The sequence below is a fragment of the Plecotus auritus genome, assembly GCF_963455305.1.
Source record: "Plecotus auritus genome assembly, chromosome: 8".
Classification (NCBI taxonomy): Eukaryota; Metazoa; Chordata; class Mammalia; order Chiroptera; family Vespertilionidae; genus Plecotus; species Plecotus auritus.
The window spans coordinates 173,398,143-173,420,703 of record NC_137782.1 but is presented as its reverse complement, the minus strand read 5'-3'; the positions used below and the strand labels follow the sequence as shown (position 1 = coordinate 173,420,703).

Here is a 22,561-nt window from a genome sequence, read left to right as displayed (position 1 = left end):
TGTATGGGCCGTGGGTGCTGGGTACACCCGCCTGTGTATGGGCCGTGGGTGCTGGGTACACCCGCCTGTGTATGGGCCATGGGTGCTGGGTACACCTGCCTGTGTATGGGCTGTGGGTGCTGGTACAGCCACCTGTGTATGGGCCGTGGGTGCGGGTACAGCCACCTGTGTATGGGCCATGGGTGCTGGGTACAGCCACCTGTGCATGGGCCGTGGGTGCTGGTACAGCCACCTGTGCATGGGCCGTGGGTGCTGGTACAGCCACCTGTGTATGGGCCGTGGGTGCGGGTACAGCCACCTGTGTATGGGCTGTGGGTGCTGGGTACAGCCACCTGTGCATGGGCCGTGGGTGCTGGTACAGCCGCCTGTGTATGGGCCGTGGGTGCTGGTACAGCCGCCTGTGTATGGGCCGTGGGTGCTGGTACAGCCGCCTGTGTATGGGCCTGCTGATTTTGGGGACGTGGTGGTCAGAGAAAAAGGCAAAGATCTACAACACACAGTGCTGCTGGATTTAAGTGGACTGCCAAAGGCTGCACTCCATTCCTCACTTGTAACCCTGGCACCTGCCTGGGGAGTGCTGACAGGTGGGAAGGGAACGCCCTGCTCTGTGGGCAGGGCTCCGGGGCCTCGTGCACCTCCCCTGGGCACTGGCTGGGACAGGAGAGGCCAGTCAGTCACCAGGGGCTCTGGGCATTGCAGTCCCAGCTCCTGCGGACCTTCGGGCGGGCTGAGCCACTAGGGCAGACGTGGCCTTGCTCACCCATCCTGTTCCCTCCAGCTGCCTGGGGCTGGACCTACTCCCTTCCAGAACCCCCAGCAGACTTCATGCAGGACTCGGGGACTCGACACAGAAACGCCCACAACAGGAAAGCGTGTCCAGGGAGTTTCACCGACTCAGGTCCTCTAGGGACGTGAAAACATGGATTCCCACGTGTAGACGCACAGGCAAGGCGGCGTGTGGACGGACACACTGAAGACCTCCCAGCGCCCAATTTCCAAGGTACTTTATTGGTGAAACAGGTCACAGCACTCCGCCTCGGCTGGTTCTGCCAACACACAAGCTACAAATGCTTGCCCGGCAGCTGAGGGGCGCTCTGCAGTAGCACGTTTGAGAATTGAATAAAAATCCATATAAAACAAATATTCAAAGTTTCCATAGGAACACGTAAGTGTGAGCCCGTCGCCTAGGCCTTCCACCTTGTTCCATCTGTGTCACCCCCACTTACAAAGACATTTCAAACTAGCAATCATTAAGTTAAGTGGTCCCCCCAATCCTTAAGTCAAGCTACACTCGCGTCACAGCTACAGGAATGGCGTCTACACGTTAACTCGGGCTGACGCGCAGGCTGCTGGGAGGAGCTCCATCCCGCTCTCCCAGGCGCAGGACACAGGCAGGGCGCCGGCGTCCCCCTCCACCTCGGGCGGGAAGTCCCGGTTCTGGACCTGCTGCATCAGTTGCCTGAGGGAGAGAAGGGGCACACTGAGGAACCCGGGTCTCCCACACCGAGCAGCTCCCACTAACTTCTTCAGGAGCCCGCTTACTTCCCTGTTCCTGCCAGGAGGAGCACCTCAGTATTTCTAAAGCTAGCGTTTCTCCAGAACCATCCTTTGGGTAATAAGGAAACCACAGGTCACGTGCACTCATTAATATTCCCGCCACATAGAAATAGCTTAACCAGACTTTTCTAATGGTTATGGGTGAGGGAAAACCTTGACACAGAAATGCCCATCAGAAAAGCGTGTCCAAGGAGTTTCACCGACTCTCCAGTCCTCTGGGGAAATGGAAACATGGATTCCCACGTGTAGAAACAGTTATTGGAGAGATTTTCCCACCCATTTGTATTCTCCAAATTTTCTAGCATCTATTCTAGAGCATCTCTCTTAATAGGGAGAAAATAAACTTAAAAATGTTCTATTTAATCAAGCAACATCATTCCTTTCAATTAGAGTAAGATAAGAGCATAAATCTAAGAAGGTATCTATTCCCTTCCCCCCCCCACCCCCCCAAAAAGTACATTTACTAAAGCTGGGGACACCAAAACCAGGAAGGGCTTAGGACAAGAAGGGCTTAGGACAAGAAGGGCTTAGAACAGAAGCAGCAACGAGAGGGACCAGGTGGGGCTGAGAAGGCAGAAAGAGGGCCTCGGAGACAGGCTCAGGGTTAGCCCAGCACGAGCTGCCCCTGCTGCCCCGCTTCTAAGTCCTGTGGGAGCCCTTAGCCTTTAGCTGCGTGCCTGTAGGGGAAGAGGGCGAGAGACAGGTGCGGGGCTCCTGGAGGGAGCGCCCCAAGGTCTCTCTTATCAGGCCCACACACACGCACTGGCACTAACCATGTGGGCCCTGACATCACGTAGTAGATCGTCGGCCTCTGGAACCCGTTGAAAGTGGAAGCAGCCGCCACGGTGTAGGCGCCCATGTTTTCGAAGAGCATCCAGTCCCCCACGTGCATCTCGGGCAAGCCGCAGCGCTCCACGATGCGGTCGAGGCCGTCGCAGGTCGGGCCCCAGATGCTGGAGGAGTAGTGCTTCTCATCTGGTTTGGGCCTCTGCATGAGAGAGAGAGACACGCACCTAGTCACCCTCACCATGACCAACCACCTTCCCTCGCACACAGTAAGTACGCTGATCGGAGGTACCTTCTGCAGAAGGGGCTTCACGTGCGCATGATCGTAGAGGATGCAGTTAAAGGACCCATATACTCCATCATTCACGTAATACATGAAGGTCTTCTCGCTCGACTCATCTTCATCTAGAAAGCAGATCAGTCTCAGTGACCACCTTTTTTTTAAATTATTTTTTTTAATTTTTTTTAATTAAAATTATGTGTACATATCTTACCATTGCCCCCCCCACCCCACTCTCATACATGCCCTCACCCCCCAATGTTTTGCATCCGTTGGTTACTCTTATATGCATGCATATAAGTCCTTCAGTTGATCTCTTATTTCCCCCACCTCTCCCTAACCGTCCCGCTGTAATTTGACAGTCTGTTTGATGCTTTACTGCCTCTGTATCTATCTTTTTGTTCATCCGTTTATACTGTTTTTCATTATCCCCAAATGAGTGAGATCATGTGGTATTTTTCTTTCATTGACTGGCTTTTTTCACTTAGCATAATGTTCTCTCATTCCATCCAGGTGCCTACAAATGGTAGTAATTCCTTCTTTTTTATGGCAGCATAGTATTCCATTGTGTAGATGTACCATAGTTTTCTGATCCAGTCATCTGCTGACTCAGTGACCACCTTCTGTACCAGCTTTCACTCACAGGTGCACTGAGCTCCCCTTTACACCTACCATCAGAGCCCGTCTGTTCCTTTAAGACCAGCTTTTTGGCAATGATGTTAACTGCAAGCGTGAAAGCTGATGCAACATAGTATCTGCCCGGCTCCGCGATGAGTGTCACTCCCGAGTCTGATGGAAAATACTTGTCCAGGGCTGGGTTGATTACACTGGTGATCTGCGGAGTGAGGCAGGCAGACAGACAGACAGACAAGAGCAGTCAGCCATCAGGGGCCCCAGGCGTGGAGAGAGCAGTGCTCTGATGTGATAGAAACGTTGGCACAGCCTCAGCAGGTTATCACCAGGCAACAGCAAAAATAAACACTGCCCCTCCAAACCAGCTGCGTACCCCACCCCACGGTTTCACTTGGATTCCCCTCCTGACACCCTCCTATCCTCTAGATGTTACAGGGACGATTTCATCACACGGTAAACAATGTATTACTACTTACTGAGGGGTCAGAGCGCCCCAAATATTTTTATCTAGCAAATACATGCCAACAGGATAAAACTCTCTTCTGTCAACCTCACAGAATTTGAACAAGTAACAATGTGGATATTTTATAAACTTCAACACCACTTAATGGGGCTTAACTTCCTAAGTGACTAAACACTTAATGTTTTAATGAGAGGAAATGCGACTTCTAGCAAAGCACATTTGGTATAAAGATGAACAGCAGGTCCCCCAGTTATGTCGCCTTGTTCAAATGTTGTCATTCTGCTGTAACACCGATGAGCAGCCATAGGAACTGAACCCTCAGTATATCCATTAGCCAAGGAGAAAGCAATTGTTTTGTTACAAGTCGTCTCATTTAAAGTCACAGAACCTATTAATGACATAGTGGGCACTTGCTGTACTAAAGTCAGTGTTCTCTCATCACAGCAACATTTCTTAATTGTTTCCCGAGACATTTTAGAAATTGACTCACGTCTTAGAAAACCAAAGAATACTAAGTACAATTTTAAATAGCACAAACGTCGCTCAGGACATTTCTTTTCATGTTAGTCAGTCCCTCTGGTTATCAGCTAAAACACGTGCATTGTGAAGTACTCCACTAGGGGACGTGCTAGAGCAGCTACCGCATGTCCGTTTTGCTATGAATTACCTCCTCAAATTTAAGCTTTGCATCCTCAGATCCAGGAAAGCCACCACCGATATCCAGCAGGTACATGTTGAAGCCAACCTCAGCCTAGAGGCAAGAAAATGGGGTCAAACAGCGACATGTGTAACAACAGGCCATGAAGAACGGAGGGGGCTGGAGCCTCTGCAGTGAGGCCTCCTAAAAGGCTGATTCTAGAATTGAGCCTAGTTCTGCGGCCCTGCCCACCGCACACTGAGGGTTCCACACTCACCCCCATGTCGAAGACACAGCGGGCGTCGGAGATGGCCTGCACAAAGGTCTCCGGGTCAGTACAGCCACTGCCCACGTGAAAGCTGGGGCGATAAAAGGAGAAGACGCTCTTTATCACCTCTGGAGGTAACTGTTCACGGCGGGGAACAAACTGTAAAACGTGCATTGTCTATCGTTATCTTAGCCTCTAACCACCCCCCACGCTCTCACCTCACACCGATGACATCGATGTTTAGCTCCTTGGCCCGTTCCAAGAGAAGCCTGCTGGTCTTGAGTGTGGCACCAAATTTAACACTGAGACGACACACTGCTTTGGAGTCATCGGTGGCAATCCGCAACACCAGCCTAGAAGCAAGAGGGGCACCGACTTTACAGGGCGGCCCACGCACGTGCTCACCACACGGTCTCCTGGGCTCTGGTCCCTGGTGGGAGCTAACACGGCTTCCTTAACCAAGTGGCTGTAAGCCGTTTCCCACGCTGCTCTGACCCAGCACCTGGACATCTGAGCCTGTTCGACAACACACAGATCCCGTCTCCCACCCCGCCCTCTCGTGGAGGAACTCACTTTGCCTTCGGATGTGCCCTGGCAACTTTCATCAGCTCGACTTCGCTATCGAAAGTCATCATCTGGACTCCGTTACTGGCGGCGTATTTAATCTGGGACACTTGTTTACAAGGGTTTGCATAGATGATCCTCTCTGGAGGCACCCCAAGACTCTGCACCAACTGTATCTCAGTCTGAGACAGAAGAGATGTTGCACCGTACACATGCAGGCAATAGTGCAGGACACAGAAACACGGGGAGCTGCCCCATCACGCCCCGACCCCCCTCTACTGCCCAGGAAACGATGCAGCTGCGTCTCGCTCACCTTGCTGGCACAGTCAAAGCCCGTCCCGATGGCAGCCAGGGTCTTCACGATGGTCCTGCTGTCATTGCATTTGACTGCATAGAAGGGGGTGACCCGCGGAAGCGCTTTTAGCCACCGCAGGTGTTTCTTTAGAATGTCTCCCAAGTCCGCGACATAGAAGGCATCCTTGTCGTCCTACAGGAGTGGGCGCACAGAGCTTACGAGCCGTAAACAATGTGTGCACCCGCGGCCCCCCATCTCTCCCATCACCCTCAAGTCACCCAACGACGTGAGTATCACTGTTATTCTGGACGATCCGCAGCCAATTAAACTCTAAATTCCCCACCAAGACACCAAGTGCCACCACACTTCCTCAGACCCCACGGAAGGTCCCCCCCAGGGGCCGCACTGCCCCGGCGACGCTGCCAGCACGGACTCCATACACTTACTGAAGAAGAGACTTCATTAATTTTCTGGTCCAGGATGTCCTTGGCGGTAAAGCCCTCATCGAGGAAATGGCAGTCAAACTCTTCATTACTAACGATGTTCATGGTTTCTGGATGTTCCGAAATGCTACACACTGCAAGAGGGTGGAGACATTCACTCATTAAATTACATTAAATACTTAGTCATCTGAACAAGACTAACGTGCAACAGCCAAGAATACTTACAAGGAAAATGAAGAGACGGGACTTGGGAAATTACTGCCAGCTGTTCAGACGCGGCTCTCCAGGAACTCCCGGTCCACGGGAGACGGGTCCTCTCGGTGCAGCAGCAGGAATGCCTGGTAACACAGATGTGCTGCCCCCTTAGGACACATCAAGTGGACACACCAGGCCCTAACGGCGCCCACCCAGGCAGCAGGGCTGCTCAGACACCTCACAGCTCCCTCTGGGTTTGGGAACCCTATTACTCCTGGGTATAAGTTATGAACCCACAAACCTCTACAGCATCTGAGGACACCAGACTCAACACCTCAGATTATTTTTAAGCAGCATTGAAACCCCATACAGAGGACTGTACATCGGGCAGAATTATACTTTAAATTATACAGAATCATATCATGGAAACATCTAGGGCTCAACTTACAGAGTGTGCTCAAATCTCCTGGGAATTTTATGAGCTAATTTTATTTGCAGGGTGGGCATGTATTTTTAAAAACTGCATCTTCAAATCAACATAATATATTGCAGTGGCTGTAGCTGACCAGAAAAATCAGCATTCTTAGACTAGTGTTGCCTACTAAATGAGCAATTCTGGGAATCCCCACAGGCACTCTAATATCTGCAATATTTGCTTAAGTAAGCAAGCATAAATGACTTATGGGTAAGCAAAAAGCTGGTACCAATCAGAGCCACTGTCCTTGGACTTCATAAACTATGACCCTGGTGAAGGACACTTGTCTGAATGTTACTTATTTAAACCGACTCACTTCCTGCCAGGTAAGCCTGCTTCCCCCTGTGCAACCTGCTTCAGTGCCTGCAGCCTATGGGCAGAGGCCGGGCAATGGTTCGAGGCCGCAGCTTGCTCTGGCACGGGGCATATGAGAGACCCAGGGGGACGGGCCTGCCATCCATCCAAAGCCGTGCCGGCAGGGCTGGTTTCAGCTCTCCACCGAATGTGACTGTTGGGCATTATCCACCTCCCATCTCACCCCTCCGGCAGCGCAACGGACTGAGGCCAGCAAATACCTCCCGCCTACTAGTGTATAAAGAACATCAGGGGCGTGCCCTGGCCGGTTTGGCTCAGTGGATAGAGCGTCCGCCTGCGGACTGAGGGGTCCCAGGTTCGATTCAGGTCAAGGGCACATGCCCGGTTGTGAGCTCGATCCCCAGTAGGGGGCGTGCAAGAGGCAGCCGATCAATGATTCTCTCATCATTGATGTTTCTCTCTCTCCCTCTCCCTTCCTCTCTGAAATCAACAAAGAAATATATATATATATTTTAAAAAAAGAACATCAGGGGCGGGAGCGGTGACGGCTTGGGTTAACTAGGGTCTTGGTAAATATCTATCGTCAAGGCAATGCTCAGGCTTAAACCTGGGACGTTTTTCTCTTGAATATATCGCTGCTCTCCTGTCTCTTCGGAGGCTCTGAGCACCTGGCCATAGGGAAGTCTAACCAGGAACGCCTCCCTCCAGGCGCTCCGTGTAGCCGAGTTCCCTAAAAGGACGAGTCCACAGGCACCAGGCGGCACCTTCCTGCCAGGAGAGCCTTGGCGGCCCACTGGCTCGTGTTGAGAGAGAGGGGCTGATTCCAACAGAAATGAAAACGGTACACCCGTCGGCTAACTGCCGCCCGGTCTCAGGTCTGGATCAGGTCCACACATTCTTTGTTCTCCCCGCATTTCTAAGGTCTTGCTCCCCCGCCTGCACCCATTACTTAGGCTTCTCGGACGCAATGGCCTTTTCTGAAAGCCTAGGGGTGGGCTCCACGTCCAACCTGCGCCGGAGCTGGGACCTGAACGCTCGGGCTTCTCTGGAATCACTAAGTCACTGCGATTCCTTAAACGGACCTTCCGGGCCGGCTGGCCGGCACTGATCCTCCGCCACCACCGGCTATCTCGGCCCCGGCAGCCCTCGCGGTTCTCTATCGGGCCCTTTGCTCTGTCCAGAGAGCAAAACGCAGCGACGAACCGCGCAAAAAACAACCTAAAGCCAAAGTCGGACGCACGGCAGAACGGCAGCCCGGTCTCCGCAGCGGCGCGGGCGCTCCCACCTGCACCTGCCGCCCGGCGGGCCACGTGGGTTTAAAAAAGGAAAACAGCGGTTGAAGGGACCAACGGGCCTCCCAACAGCTTCCGGCTCAGAACCCCAAGTCCGTGGTGCCCGAGAGGCGAGGCGGGGCCCCGCAGCCCGGCTGCCCGAGGCGGGACGCCCAGGCCGGGACGGCCGCGCCGCGGGGAGGGCACGGGCCGGCACGCGTCACCGGGAACCCGGGCCCCGCGGGCACCGGTCCACAAGGTCAGGGGCCGGCGGCCGGCTCTGCGACCACGTGTCCCTCGCAGGTCCGGGCGCGGGTCTGTCCCGGCCTCCGGCCCGGCGCGCAGGACACGTGGCCGCCCCCGCCCGCCCCCCGGCGCCCCTCTCACCTCGGAGCGCCGGACGCCTCACGCCGACCCCATGGAGTCGCCGCCGAGCGCGCAGGACCGCCGGCCGCCCCCGTCAGCCGCCCGCCCGGCCGCCCGCCGCCTCGCTCCCTCCCGCGGAGACCGCCGGCCCGAGTGGCGCCGGAGCGCTGGCAGAGGGGCGGCGGCGGCGGCGGAGGCTGAGGGGACTGACAAAGCCCGACGCGCCGCTGCTCCGCTACTTATAGCGCCGCGCGTGTCGTCATGGAGACGCACCAGCTCAAACCAGCCGCGATCGGTTCCGTCCGGGCGTCCTCCCAGGGAGGGGGCGGAGCGCGGCGGCGGCGGCCAACCGGGGCCTGGAGGATGGGCGGGGGGCGGGGGGCGCGGGCGGCTAAACGTCAGCCCCGCCCAGGACCGCCCGGTCCGCCCCCGGCCTCGCACCGCTCTGGGCCCTGAGGCAGGTCCGCGCACGCGCACGCCCCCGCAGGCCCCGCCCCCGCCGGCGGCCTCGCGCCATCTGCCAGGTCTGCGCACGCGCACGCCCCCGCAGGTCCCGCAGGTCCCGCCCCCGCCCCCACCGGCGGCCTCGCTCCTTCTGGCCCTGCGACCCCGAGGCAGGTCCGCGCACGCGCAGAGAACCGCAGGGACCCCGCGGGCGCTACCTCCGTCCGTGCGGGGTGCTGAGTACCCGCCGCTCGCTGGACCTTCAGCCTTGGGCCAGGAGCCGCCGCCGACTTCCAGCGGCCGCGCCACGCAAAACTGTCCCTCCACCTGGCATTAAAAGCCCCCGGCCCTTGGGCAGAGAAAGGAAATCGGACGCGAGCGGGCCACGTGGACCCCGCCACCTCCATTCCCGTGGAAGGGGCCTGGCCAGGCTTCGGCCGCCGCTGTCGCCACCAGAAGGGGCAGGCCGACAGCAGGGGACACGCGAAGTACACGCCGGGCTTCATCCAGCCCGAGGCGGGGCCGGGCGTCCGGAGAAGGGGTGGGAGGTAAGGGGTCCGCAGGCCACCAGGGGCGCCACTGCCCTGTGCCCGCGGACGGCGCGGTGGCTGGCCGCGTGGACAGTTGCCTAAGTGCCGGCGCCCCGAGGCCTAGCAGTGAGTGCACAGGGCAGAGGCCCGGTAGGAAGTGACTGGTCCTAAGAGCGGAGCCAGTGCCGCCAGAGTCAGCCCCAGAGTCTCAGGGTCTGGGCGGGTCTTGCTAAATGTTAAAATGTAGCACAGCGTTTTGCAGATCAGCCTTCAACTGGGTCAGCTTGACCGGAATCCAACAGGGTCAAGTGTAGCCAACTGCAAGGGAGACATCAACAGGCAACAGACCACATGGCATGTACAGGGTGTCCCTCCCAACAACGTATAGACACGCTTTGAATAATTATAAAGGCAGCGAGTGTTTCTTAAAATACCTTTCATTTTCAAAATTCAGCCATCAGCTGTTAAAGTGTGCATACATTTTTGGGGGACACCCTGTATAAGCAGGGGCTAAGCCTCCCTTTAGGGAGGCAGAGTTTAGGACATGAGTCCCTGTCTCCTTATTTGCTACGGGTAAATAAAACTAACTCGCCCTAACTGGTTTGGCTCAGTGGATAGAGCGTCGGCCTGCGGACTGAAGGGTCCCAGGTTCGATTCCGGTCAAGGGCATGTACCTTGGTTGCGGGCACATCCCCAGTAGGAGGTGTGCAGGAGGCAGCTGATCGATGTTTCTCTCTCATCGATGTTTCTAACTCTCTATCCCTCTCCCTTCCTCTCTGTAAAAAAGCAATAAAATATATAAAAAAATAAATAAAACTAACTCATGACAAGGGAGCTCCCCAAGTGGTGGACCCCTTGAGCTGGAAACCCCATTGGAGGACAGCACCTCTCTGGGTGTATACGGCCCCCACTGCTGGCCCCAGGGAGGGGCTGAAGGAACTTTTAAAAACATACTTGTATTGAATTCAGAGAGGAAGGGAGGAGAGAGGGATTTCTGCATCAGTGATAGGAGAGAATCATCGATGGGCTGCCTCCTGCACGCCCCACACTGGGGATGGAGCCTGCAACCAGGGCATGTGCCCTGACCGGGAATCGAATCGTGACCTCCTGGTTCATAGGTTGATGCTCAAGCACTGAGCCACGCCGGGCCGTGAAAGTTCGTTTTTTTAAAAAAAGTCTTTATTGTTGAGAGTATTACATATGTCCCTCCACCCCCACCCCAACCCCACCCCCTATTAACCCCAGAGTTCAGTTCTTGATTCAGGACCCAGGTGGTTTGTCTGCCCCTAACCTCAAACATGCAAACTCTCTGCCCACAGGCTGCACTTCGCTCCGCGGAGGCCAGGCTGTGCCCAGACGGTGCATCTGACTCAGACGGGGAAACAGAGGCGAGGGAAGGAGGCAATGCTGCTCCCCAAAGGCTGGCCCTGCCGCCGGCGGGCAGACTCTCGGAGGCCTTGGCCTTGGGCTGAGTCATGAAGTTGGGTTACTAACCTGGATTTGAGAATGGAAAGCCGTGGTGACTAAGCCTGGCCTCACTCAGATGCACCGGCCCACGCCTTTCTGCGTGTCTTCAGCAGACTCTGTCCTCCCCTACTGCGTTTTCCTCCAAAAGGAAGCAGCAGGTCCCTGTAAACTCTGCGGGGCCTCCTAACATCCAGAAGTTGATATTTAGAGATGGCGGCAGGGAAGGAGGGAGAGAGAGAGAGAGAGAGAGAGAGAGAGAACTTCCATGTGAGAGAGACGCATCCATTGGTTGTCTCCCACACGTGCCCCCACCGGGCCAGGGGTCAAACCTGAGACCCTTCAGTACACAGGCTGATGCTCTAACCACTGGGAGACACTGGCCAGGGCTGGAGGTGACATGTTATGTGTGCTGCAGGAGTAAAGGAAGTGAGCAAAACCGTCCAAAGGCATGTGAACCTTGCCAATGGGACCTGCATCCTTAGTCACCCCACCTGAGTTCTGGGACCAACTGCAATTTTGTCAGCTCCTCTCGGCACCAGCTCACCAGGAAGCCCCGGCTCCCTTCCCCTGTCTGGGTCTCGGGATCTTTCTGTGAGATGCTCTCACGCCTGATTGGACTGATTGAAAACGGAGGCTCTGGCAGGCTGATCTAAGAATCTCTGACTTCTTCACAAAGAGAGCCCTGACCACATTTTTTAAACCAAAAATGAGGCCACACGTCTAATGAAGGTGTTTTTTCTTAATTTATTTACAGGAAAGGGCTTATAAAGGTATATGGTGATTACAAATTTAAGGAGTCATATTTGCTGGAAAGAAATAGCAAGCATTTATGTGTCCATGTATTCTGGATACTGGAATATTCAGCATTGAGAACTTCCTGGAAAATGGGTTTTTGTTCTGTCTGTGGTCATATTCTGCACCAAATTTCTTCCCAAGCCTTAGCGAGTTTGGCTCAGTGGATAGAGTGCAGGCCTGCAGGCTGAAGGGTCCTGGGTTGGATTCTAATAAAGTCTCCTACTTCAGTACAGGCTCGTTCCCCGGCCCCAGTTGGGCACAGGCAACCAATCCATGTGTCTCCCTCACATCGATGTTTCTCTCTCTGTCTCTTCCCCTCCCTTCCACTCTCTCTAAAAAATCAATGGAAAAATATCCTCGGTGAGGATGAACAAAACAAAACAAAATTTCTTCCCAGAAGCACAGTAAGAGTTGGGTGGGGGTGGGTGGGTGGGTGGGAAGAGATTAACCAAAGAACTGATATGCAGATATGCATAACCCATGAGCACAGAGATTAACCAAAGAACTGATATGCAGATATGCATAACCCATGAGCACAGACAATAGTGTGGTGAAGGCCTGGGCAGGCTAGAAGGGGTCATTGGGGGGTTGGGGGAAAGGGGACATATGTGATACTTTCAACATTAAGATATTTTAAAAAGTTAACTATGGATGCCCTGGCCGATTTGGCTCAGTGGATAGAGCGCTGGCCTGCGGACCAAAGAGTCCCGGGTTCGATTCCGGTCAAGGGCACGGACCTCGGTTGCAGGCTCCTCCCCGGCCTGGGCCCTGATCAGGCTCGTGCAGGAGGCAACCAATCGATGTTTCTCTCCGGTCGATGTTTCTGTCTTTCCCTTTCTCTTCCACTCCCCCTGAAAATCAATGGAAAAATAGTCTCCGGTGAGGACTAACAAAAATCCTGTTGACTATGGGGAGTGGCTCATGACACCCAGCCACCTGGGGCCCTGGGTGGTCAGGACCTCTCCTGCCGGAACTCAGGACACCTGGTTACTACGGCCAACAGGCATGGGACACCCTGGTCACGTGTGGATGTTTGACCAAAAAATAGTGTTTCAAAGCTCTATCGCTCTCCCGTGCGCCAGCCTCGGCCTTGGATTGCTTTAGGCGTTTCCAAAAAATCCAGTCCGCCCTGTAAGGCCATGTTTGCCGACCTGCAAACCAGGAGCCCCGGGCGCAGAGAGCTTCCGGGAGGTCCTCCGCTCTGAGCAACACGGGCGTCATCAGAGACGCGTCATCAGGGACGCCCCGAAAGGGCCTGCTGGAACCCCCTCGCCCAGGTCATAGAAGTCCCGCACCACTGCCCCACCCGCCTGGCCCCCGCCCTGTGTGGCTCCGGGAAGGGGCTGGGGCTGGGGCCTCCCTGTGGCGGGTCGCTGGCCACACAGCACACGGCAGAGAGAGCAGAGGCGGCCTCTGTCCCGAGGCTGAGAAGCAGGGCACTGGACGGGCCGAGGGTTTCGGCGGGGCCTTCGCCCCCAGCTGCCTTCTCACCGGACTGAAACCAGTGCCAGCGTGTGCGGGGCCCGCGTTCAGACACGCCACCCTCCTCACGCGGGGGCCACCCTCCTCACGCGGGGGCCACCCTCCTCACGTGGGGGCCGTCGGCAGGAAAGGAGGTTCCGATCTGACTCCGTCACTCACGTTAAACCTTCCCTGTGGCCCTTGGGCTACAGGATAAAGTCCAAACGCCTTAGCCTGGCCCCCAGGCTCCCCGGCTGCCTGCTCACCTCCCCAGCCCACCCTGCCCGCTGCCATCACAGCAGGGGCTACCCAGCGGGCACCTTGGCCGCGCCCCTCCTCTGCCCTCCATCTCCCTGTGAAGTCAAGACCGCAATTCACTGATGTTCGCACGCCCCGTTTCTGGCCCCGGGCCCAGCACAATCAATATCGTTCAGTCGAGACCAGTCCTGAGAACCCCGTGGTCGGCTGCCTGCCACGTGACTGATTCTCCCGTGTGCCACCTAAAGGGACAGCCAGGCGGCGCGGCTCCGTGCGGGAGCATCCAGTCAGGGACCGGGAGGTCAGGGTCCGATTCCCGCTCAGGGCACACGCCCAGATTGGGGGCTCGATCCCCAGTGTGGGGCGTGCAGGAGGCGGCCGATCCATGATTCTCTCTCATCATGGATGTTTCTCTCTCTCTCTCCATGAAATAAATTTAAAAAGTAAAATGAAAGGGACAAAATATTCTAAACGTTCTTCCTTTGGTCATCGATTCATTCAACACGTTTATATTGAGTGTCGCCCGCGTGCCAGTGCCAGGCTGGGCGAGGGGACCCCGCTGGCTGCATCTGGGCGCTGGGGGACCCGCAGGGAAGCCGTGAGGCCCAGTGAAGCCCCACCTTCCAGCCGACGTACAGGAAACACGGCCTCTGTCTCATTTTCTCCTAGGCTCCGGGTGACCGCCTCTGACCCGGCATGTCGCAGCACCTCTGCTGGGTTTGCTGCCGCCCCGTTTTTTGCTGGAGCCCCACCCGAGCGGGCCCCACCTTCGGGAAGCCCCAGATTTCGAGCGCTAGGAAACAGCACACGGCGGGCCTTGCACAACCCAGGCTTCTGGGAGGCGTGTGCCCTGACCGGTGGCCTGAGCTCCGCACTCCCGCCGAGTCCGAAGGGCCTGCTGTGAGGTCACGCTGGGCGGAGCCCCAGGGGCCTGGGCACGGGGCAGCTGGGCTCCGAGAGGCTGCGCATCCGGAGAGGATGCTCCGGGTCTCCCTGCAAACGTGAGCCCCGGGGCCGGCCGGGCCCTTCGGCTGCCGAGGAGAAGGAGATGAGCTCACGGTCCAGACGGCGCTGGGCCCTGTCCTGGGCTCCGGTGTGTTCTGACACCGGGACCGTGACCGCGCAGGGTGCCACGGTGGCCCATGAGCTCCGCGCTGCGGTTAGAAACAGCCCCCGGAGAAGCCTGGGCTGGGAAAGGCTTGTGCAGGGCGAGGGTGAGTGGGGAGGGGCCAGGCACCAGGGCAAGCACAAGCCTGGTGGGCCACCCATACGTCCAGCTCAGAGGGGAGAGGGCCGAGGGGTCCCCCTGGGGCGGCAGCCGGCCCCCGCGTGTCACTCCTCTGTTGTGCACACAATCAGCTCGCCTCAACGTGCATTGCCATCAGCCCCCCTGGATCCTGGCCGACAGCAGCTCCGGAGACCCCAGAAGGCAGTCAGCCACGCGGACAGCACATCACATTGCCGCTGGCATGTCCTGTGTCACTCCGGCCTGAGCAGGCAGACGGGGGCAGGGGGGCATTGAACACGGGAGCCAGTGACAGGATGACATGTCACCGCTCAGGAAGCGGCTGCCACTCACAGGGAAGGGCCTGAGAGGGGGCGAGGGCCCGCAGAGCTGTGGTCGCCGGGCTGTCCAGTGGGTACCACCCCAGAGAGGCGCTGACCCGGGGGGGGGCGGCGGGGGGCTGGCACCGCGCAGAGGGAGCAGCCACACGGGACGGCGCCTCCCAGCCTCCAGGCTTCCGCCAGGGCCGAACCTGTTGGCCAGGGAGCTGGTGGTGTGCCGTTCAGGGCCAGCCCGCGGAAGGACTGGAAACCAGGAGAAATCCCACAGTGAACTCACGTCCCCCGGCCCGTGGGAACCGGGGGCCACGGTGGAGCTGGGAGTCCTCCGGGGGAAGTGCGGTGCGGGATCCGACGTTCAGGCGAGGGCAAGCCGCAGGGAGTGGGCTCCACGGATGTCATTAACACGCACGCATACCCTCAGCAGTTGTCGGGGACAAAGGGGCTTGGCAGGGCGAGCATGTTGTCAGAGACACCTGCTGAGAGCTGAGGGGCACAGGGAGAAGAGCCAGCAGAGCGGTATGCAGTGGGTTGTATCCGGGTTTTCTAAATCACCCACAGGCCGTACGGGCCCCATGCCCACTTCGTGCCCCGTCCTTCTTAGCCTGCACACCTGGGGGGCGCCAGGGAGCGCCCGTGCCAGCCAGCCGCTCAGTCTGTCTGCCGCTGGCAGCCTGGGCGTCTAAGCGTCACTTTGTTGGTTGTTGGACAGCGGGCTGCATAGGCTTATCCACTAGGATGGTAGCTCTAAAGGCACTCACAGCCCTAGCCGGCTTGGCTCAGTGGATAGAGCGTCAGGCCTGCAGACTGAAGGGTCTCAGGTTCGATTCTGGCCAAGGGCACATGCCTGGGTTTCGGGCTCGATCCCCAGTAGGGGGTGTGCAGGAGGCAGCCGATCAATGATTCTTTCTCATCATTGATGTTTCTATCTCTCTCTCCTTCTCCCTTCCTCTCTGAAATCAATAAAGAAATATAAAAAAAATAAATAAATAAAGGGGCTCACAGTGCGTCTCTTCTCTCGCCCCAGCTGGGTGGCTCCGATGGGTGGAGCATCGTCCTGTCCACCAAGCGGTTGCAGGTCCAATTCCCAGTTGGGCACCTGCCCAGGTTCTGGCTTCAATCCCCTGCTGAGGCTTGTGCAGGAGGCAATAGGTCGCTGCTTTGTTCTTTTTATGTTCTCTCCCTCCCTCCCTTCCTCCCTCTCTCTCAAAATCAATAACAATATATGTATACCCTCAGGTGAGGCTTACAAAAACAAACAGAAACCTTGTCAGTGCTTGTATCTGCCTCTGCATCTCTGGAACACCTCAACCTTAGATGCTGTTTCATTTTACTTCTCAGCTTCACGGAGTCTCGTAGTACACTCACAAAACAAGCCATAAAGATTGAATTCAGCACGATCTCTTAAACTTGTGGGAGACCCACCTCCTCCCCCAGCCCCCTTATTAAAGGTAACAGATGAGATGCGAGCAAATACACGGAAGTATTATCATGGAAACAGCCTGGGCTGTATTAAGGGAAGGGTGGCTATGGAGGCATCAGCCGACATTGTTAGATTCCGCTTCTAACATGTTACAATGACGGGCGAATGGGGACCGCACAGGAGAACACGGCTCCCGTCTGTATAAAATCACATCCGTGTACTCAGCCATCCTTCCTGAAAATGGATGAGATTTGTGGGGAGAAGGAAAATATAGTAATATATATTTTAAAAAATCTTTCTTGTTGAAGGTATTACATGTGTCCCCTTTTTCCCCCAATGGACCCCTTCTGGCCCGCCCCCGCCCCCCACCCCAGGCCTTCACCACTATATTGTCCGTGTCCATAGGTTGTTAATCCTCATCTCGGGATCTCATTGATTTTTAGAGAGAGTGGAAGGGCCGAAACCTGTGTGGCTCAGTGGATAGAGCATCGGCCTACGGACTGAAAGGTCCCAGGTTCGATTCCGGTCAAGGGCACGTACTGTGGTTGCGGGCACATCCCCAGTAGGAGGTGTGCAGGAGGCAGCTGATCGATGTTTCTCTCTCATCGATGTTTCTGACTCTCTATCCTTCTCCCTTCCTCTCTGTAAAATATCAATAAAAATATATTACAAAAAATATTAGAGAGTGGAAGGGAGGAAGGGAGAAAAGGAGAGAGAGAGACAGACAGACAGAGAGAGAGGGGGGAAACATTGACGTGAGAGAGATACATTGATTGGTTGCCTCCTGCACATGCCCTGACCCTGAGCGGGCCAGGGGTTGAACCTGCAACACAGGTATGTGCCCTTGACCGAGAATCGAACCCTCAACCCTTTGCTGTGTGGGCTGATGCTCTAACCCAGCCGTGGGCAAACTACGGCCCGCGGGCCGGATCCGGCCCGTTCGGCTGTTCTATCCGGCCCACGGAGCCGAAAGAGCGGAGGGTTCTCTTGCTCGCCCCTCCGCTCCTTTACTTTGAATTTATATTAGTTCACACAAACACTCCATCCATGCTTTTGTTCCGGCCCTCCGGTCCAGTTTAAGAACCCATTGTGGCCCTCGAGTCAAAAAGTTTGCCCACCCCTGCTCTAACCGCTGACCCACAGCAGCCGGTGACTGTATTTTTGCTGCCCAGGATGGCACTACTGTGTGGCTCCCGAGCCCTTGAAATGTGGCAGGAGTGACGGAGAAAGCGCATCTGTCCTTGCATTTTATTTTCACTCTCGTGGAAGCTCACGCAGCCACGCGGGCTGGTGGTTACCGCACCGGACGCTGCGGCGCTCAGCCCCAGCCGGAAACGCTGGTGTCGGGTGCACACACAGCACACCCAGCGGCACTTGCATTTTGGAGGCCCCTGAGCTTGCCAGGGCCACGTCCCCCGTTCCCTTCGGGACGTCCTGGGAAGTCCGGGAGCTCGGCCTCAGAGCAGGCGGGGACGGGCCGGAGGCCGGCTGAGCCCCTCGGTCCGGCCTCGGAAGAAAGCGCCCAACGAGGTGCCATAAATTACCAGTCTGAGCGCCACCCGTGACATAATTTTAACTTTAAAACCACTTTTTCATGCTGCTGGACAAAAGCAATTCTTCCTGCTCGTAAAACCAACCCCCTCATTACGCTAAATGGACTCCACCTACCCATTAGCTCTTCCTGCCGCACACGGACGGCAGGGAGGCTCCGGGAGGGTGCTGAGCCCCGGGCTGCCCAGAGGTGCGCGCCACTGTCCCACCTCCGCGGAGTCACACGCGGACAACTCCCGGTGACATCACTGCACGCAGCGCACAGAGCGGCCTTGTGGCCGCAGACCGCGGGCGAGGCGGCTCCCGGGGGCTAATTGCACGTGTGCACGGCCGGGGCCGAGGACTGCAGGGCCCGCACCTGCACCCGCGGGAGCCGCCGCACGCGCCGCTGGGCTGGCGGGGCTCAGGGGTGGAGTGTCCCCCCAGGAACCAGGAGGTCACGGTTCAATTCCTGGTCAGCGCACATATCAGGGTTGCGGGCTCGATCCCCAGTGTGGGGCGTGCAGGAGGCAGCCGATCCATGATTCTCCCTCATCATTGATGTTTCTTTCTTTTTTTTAAATCCTCATCCGAGGAGATTTTCCCATTGATTTTAGGGAGAGTGGAGGAGAGAGGGAAAGGCAGAGAGAAACATGGATGTGAGAGAAACACACCGATGGGTTGCCTCCTGCACACACGCCGACCAGGGCCCTGGCCGGGGAGGAGCCTGCAATGGAAGTACATGCCCTTGACCGGAATCAAACCCGGGACCCTTCAGCCCGCAGGCCGGCACTCTTTCCACTGAGCCAGTCCGGCTAGGGCTCATTGATGTTCCTCTCTCTCTCCCTCTCCCTTCCTCTCTGAAATCAATAAAAACAGATTTAAAAAGAAGAAGAACCAGAAGGCTCGATTCCTGGTCGGGGCATATTCCTGGGGTGCGGGCTCGATCCCCAGTGTGGGGCGTGCAGGAGGCAGCGATCCATGATTCTCTCTCATCATGGATGTTCCTCTCTCCCTTCCTCTCTCGAAAATTCATAAAAACATTAAAAAGAAAAAAAGAAAAAAGAGAGCAACGGGAGGAAAAGATCTGCTCAGGGAGACGGGTGGCGATGTGGGCGGAGCTCTGGCCTCGGGTGCGTGAGCAGAGCCGTGCCCTCGGCAGGGCACACGCCAGCGTCCCCGCCCGCCTCCCGGACACGTGCAGCGGGAACGGGTTGCTGGTCGCCAGGACCTCGGCGGGAGCGCCTTTCTCCTCTGAGAAGGGCTCGGGCTGTGAGGCAGCCAAGCTTGGGGTCAGATCCCCGCCCCCGTGGAACAGCGGTGTGACCTTGGGCAGATCCCAACCTCTCGGGCCTCCGTGTCTCCTGGGTGAGGAGGGCGAGGGGTGACACTGGCTGCGGGCTCGCTACCGGCCAGGCCCTCTCGGCAGCAGCTCCTCCTGCTGATAAGAAGCCGAGGCTCGCGAAGAGGTCGGGGCTTGCCCCAGGTCAACCGTAATGCAGGACCCGGATTCAAATCCAGGCTTGTCCGGCTTCCGCACTCACCTGGGAGGGAGGACAGAGAGGCACCCTGAGCCATCCCAAAGCTGGGGCCCGAGGGAAGGGGTTTTGCCGTCTGGGTGAGAGGCCACTGGGACGGGGGGAGGGGTCGGCTGGGCAGACAGGAGAGCCTGCGGCCGGCACCACCGGAAAGGGCCTCTGCAGGGACATGGCCCTTTCTGACTGACCCCTCGCCGATGGCCAGACCTGCCTCGGGCGGGAGCCGCCAGCTTGCCCTGCCTCACGAACGCAGTGAAAGCTCTTTACCCGCCTGCGGTCGCCCTTGGAAACGCCATGTGGGGTCGATGACGCTTTCTGTGGTGGACCTGGGCCCCGGTGTCGGCTGGCCGAGTGACAGGATCACTCACCTTGGGGTCAGAGCTTGGTTGGGATCCCGGTGCCGCTGTGTGAGCTCATGGGTGCCACTCCCTGACTCAGTTGTCCTCATCTGTAAAATGGGGATAACAATGGGCTTGCCATGAGGATTCACTTAGAGGCGCGGGCACAGGCCTGGCACACAGCAGCTGCTTGGTTGAGTCCAAAATATGGGGGGATGGGACACCCCTGGCCGAGACCGTGTCGGAGCAGGAGCATTCAGAGCTGAGAAGTGGGTCTGCAGGCTTGGCGCGGCTCCCCTGAACACAGGCCAGTCCCCGCGGGAGAAACCTATGAGTCAGCCCGAATAATTCCTCATAATGCCTGGGAGCGGTACAACATGTATTTAACACGGGCGCTGCCATGGACGGAGGCCTCCCCCATCAATCACGCCTTGGGGCCCAGGGAGGGCTGAGACGGGCGTTCTGTGTTCTGTGGTCTTGTTCAGACTTAGCTACTAACTGCTTTGGGGCCTTCGGCAAATTACTTAACTTCTCCCTGTCTCGCTCTCCTTATCTGTAAAATGGGGATAATAATACTTACCCACCTCACGGGGCTTGTTGCAAGAATTAATTAAAGTTTATGAAGTGCTTTGAGCCCGGATAAAAGGCGCTGCAGAAGTAGCAGCATTATTACCGTGACCCGGGAGGCTATAAAAGATCGTTTTGCAGGAAAAGGCAAAAATTTAATGTCTATGCAAGCAGAAACAAGGGCAGATATAGTCATAGAAAGCTTAACCAAAAAGTCCAGAGGTTAATTCATATAATTTTTAAAAAATTATAACACGTTTTGCCCTGGCCAGTGTGGGTCTGTGGTTAGAACGCCGGCCTGCCCACCGAAGGGTTGAGGGTTCGATTCCCAGTGAAGGGCATGTAACTCGGTTGCAGGCTTGATCCCCAGCCCTGGTCTGGGTGTGTACAGGAGGCAACCAATTGATGTGTCTCTCTCACATTGATGTTTCTCTCTCCCTCTCTCTCTCTCTTCTTCCTTCCTTCCCACTCTCTCTAAAAAATAAGTGGAAAAATATCCTCGGGTGAGGATTAAAAAAAATAATTAAAAATAAAGGAAAAATGATGTGTTGCCATCCTGCATTGTAGTTCACGTTCAAACACCCGTCTCCCCCACAAAACCGCCTAGCTCATCTCCAGGATTCTTTCTTTCTTTAAAAAAAAAATTTTTTTTTATTGATTCCAGAGAGGAAGGGAGAGGGAGAGAGAAACACCCATGATGAGAGAGAACCATGGCTCAGCCTCCTGCACACCCCCCACTGGGGATCAAGCCCGCCGCTCGGGCAGGTGCCCTGACCGGGAATCGAACCCTGACCTCCTGGTTCGTAGGGTGACGCTCAGCCTCGGAGCCAGTCCGGCCGGGCTGTAGGCTTCTTCCTTCATAAGGAAAAAAGGAAAGACCGTCTCCACCTGCTCCGAGCGGTGCTGGCGAGTCCGTTTTCTTCTTTTAAAAAGTGAACAGATGGTGGGCGGAGAGACAGAGCTTTCGGACAAGGCCTGCGTGCGGGAAATCTGTGCGGCCGATCACTCTCATCTCTCCTGGAAGCCCGCCCGGGCGTGCACGCAGCTATGTCCAGGCTGGGGAGCCCTGCGGGGGGGGTGGGGGGTGGGCAGAACGAGCCAGGTCTCAGGGTGGTCCTCTACTGGGGAAGCACAGGTGGCGTGGGGCCCCCGGGAGCTGTGAGACGTGGGGTGAAGGCTGTAGCCTGGGGCCGCCTCGTCCATGCATGTAAAGCAGCCAACACTGAAAAAGGTCGTGTTTACTTCCCCTTTCTATATGAGATGCACAGAGAACGCAAGGGAGGCAGAGAGTCATGCAATCTCCCTACGTAGTGGGCACGTTTAAAAAGTACATTTAGGCCCTGACCGGTGTGGCTCAGTGGATAGAGTGTCGGCCTGTGGACTGAAAGGTCCCAGGTTCGATTCCGGTCAAGGGCATGTACCTGGGTTGCGGGCACATCCCCAGTAGGAGGCGTGCAGGAGGCAGCTGATCGATGTTTCTCTCTCATCGATGTTTCTAACTCTCTATCCCTCTCCCTTCCTCTCTGTAAAAAATCAATAAAATATATTTAAAATAAATAAATAAATAAATAAATAATACATTTAGGCCCTGGCCAGGGAACTCCTCCGGCTTGAGCATCGTTCTGCTACGCCAGAGTTGCCTGGCCAGGGCACATCCACGAAGCAACCTGCCCGGCCGGTGTGGCTCAGGGGTTGAGCGCCGACTTATGAACCAGGAGGTCACGGTTCGATTCCCCGTCTGTCAGGGCCCATGCCTGGGTTGTGGGCTTGATCCCCAGTGGGGGGCGTGCAGGAAGCAGCTGATCCGTGATTCTCTCTCATCATGGATGTTTCTGTCTCTCTATCCCTCTCCCTTCCTCTCTGAAGCCAATTAAAAAAAGACACGAATCAACCAATGAATGCATAAATAAGTGGAACAACAAATCGATGTTTCTCTCTCTCTCTTCTTCTTCTTTCTCTAAAATAAATAAAAAATGCATTTAGGCTTGGAAATTATAGCATGTGTCTGGGGAGGGGTCTGCTAGTGGGGGGAGCTGTCTGATGGAGGAGGAGGGGGCACATACAGGGGTCCTGGGAGTAGACACGGGGTCCAGCCCACC

At 56.4% G+C, this 22,561-nt stretch overlaps 1 protein-coding gene across 2 annotated transcripts; it reads right to left on the bottom strand.

Moving 5' to 3' along the window:
- Window positions 1–987: 987 nt before the first annotated feature.
- ODC1 (ornithine decarboxylase 1) lies at window positions 988–9,000 on the bottom strand. Of its 2 annotated transcripts, none has more exons than XM_080684534.1 (12): window positions 8,822–9,000; window positions 6,152–6,264; window positions 5,930–6,060; window positions 5,502–5,675; window positions 5,198–5,370; window positions 4,843–4,977; window positions 4,634–4,715; window positions 4,387–4,470; window positions 3,296–3,458; window positions 2,636–2,748; window positions 2,331–2,545; window positions 988–1,459 (listed from the first exon to the last, which is right to left on the bottom strand). In XM_080684534.1, the coding sequence occupies exons 3-12, from the start codon at window positions 6,029–6,031 to the stop codon at window positions 1,318–1,320; spliced, it is 1,383 nt and encodes a 460-aa protein (XP_080540660.1). In that variant the 5' UTR covers window positions 6,032–6,060; window positions 6,152–6,264; window positions 8,822–9,000; the 3' UTR covers window positions 988–1,317. The 2 variants fall into 2 exon arrangements, with proteins under 2 accessions (XP_080540660.1, XP_080540659.1); XM_080684533.1 differs by having other exon boundaries at window positions 8,570–8,827.
- Window positions 9,001–22,561: the final 13,561 nt, after the last annotated feature.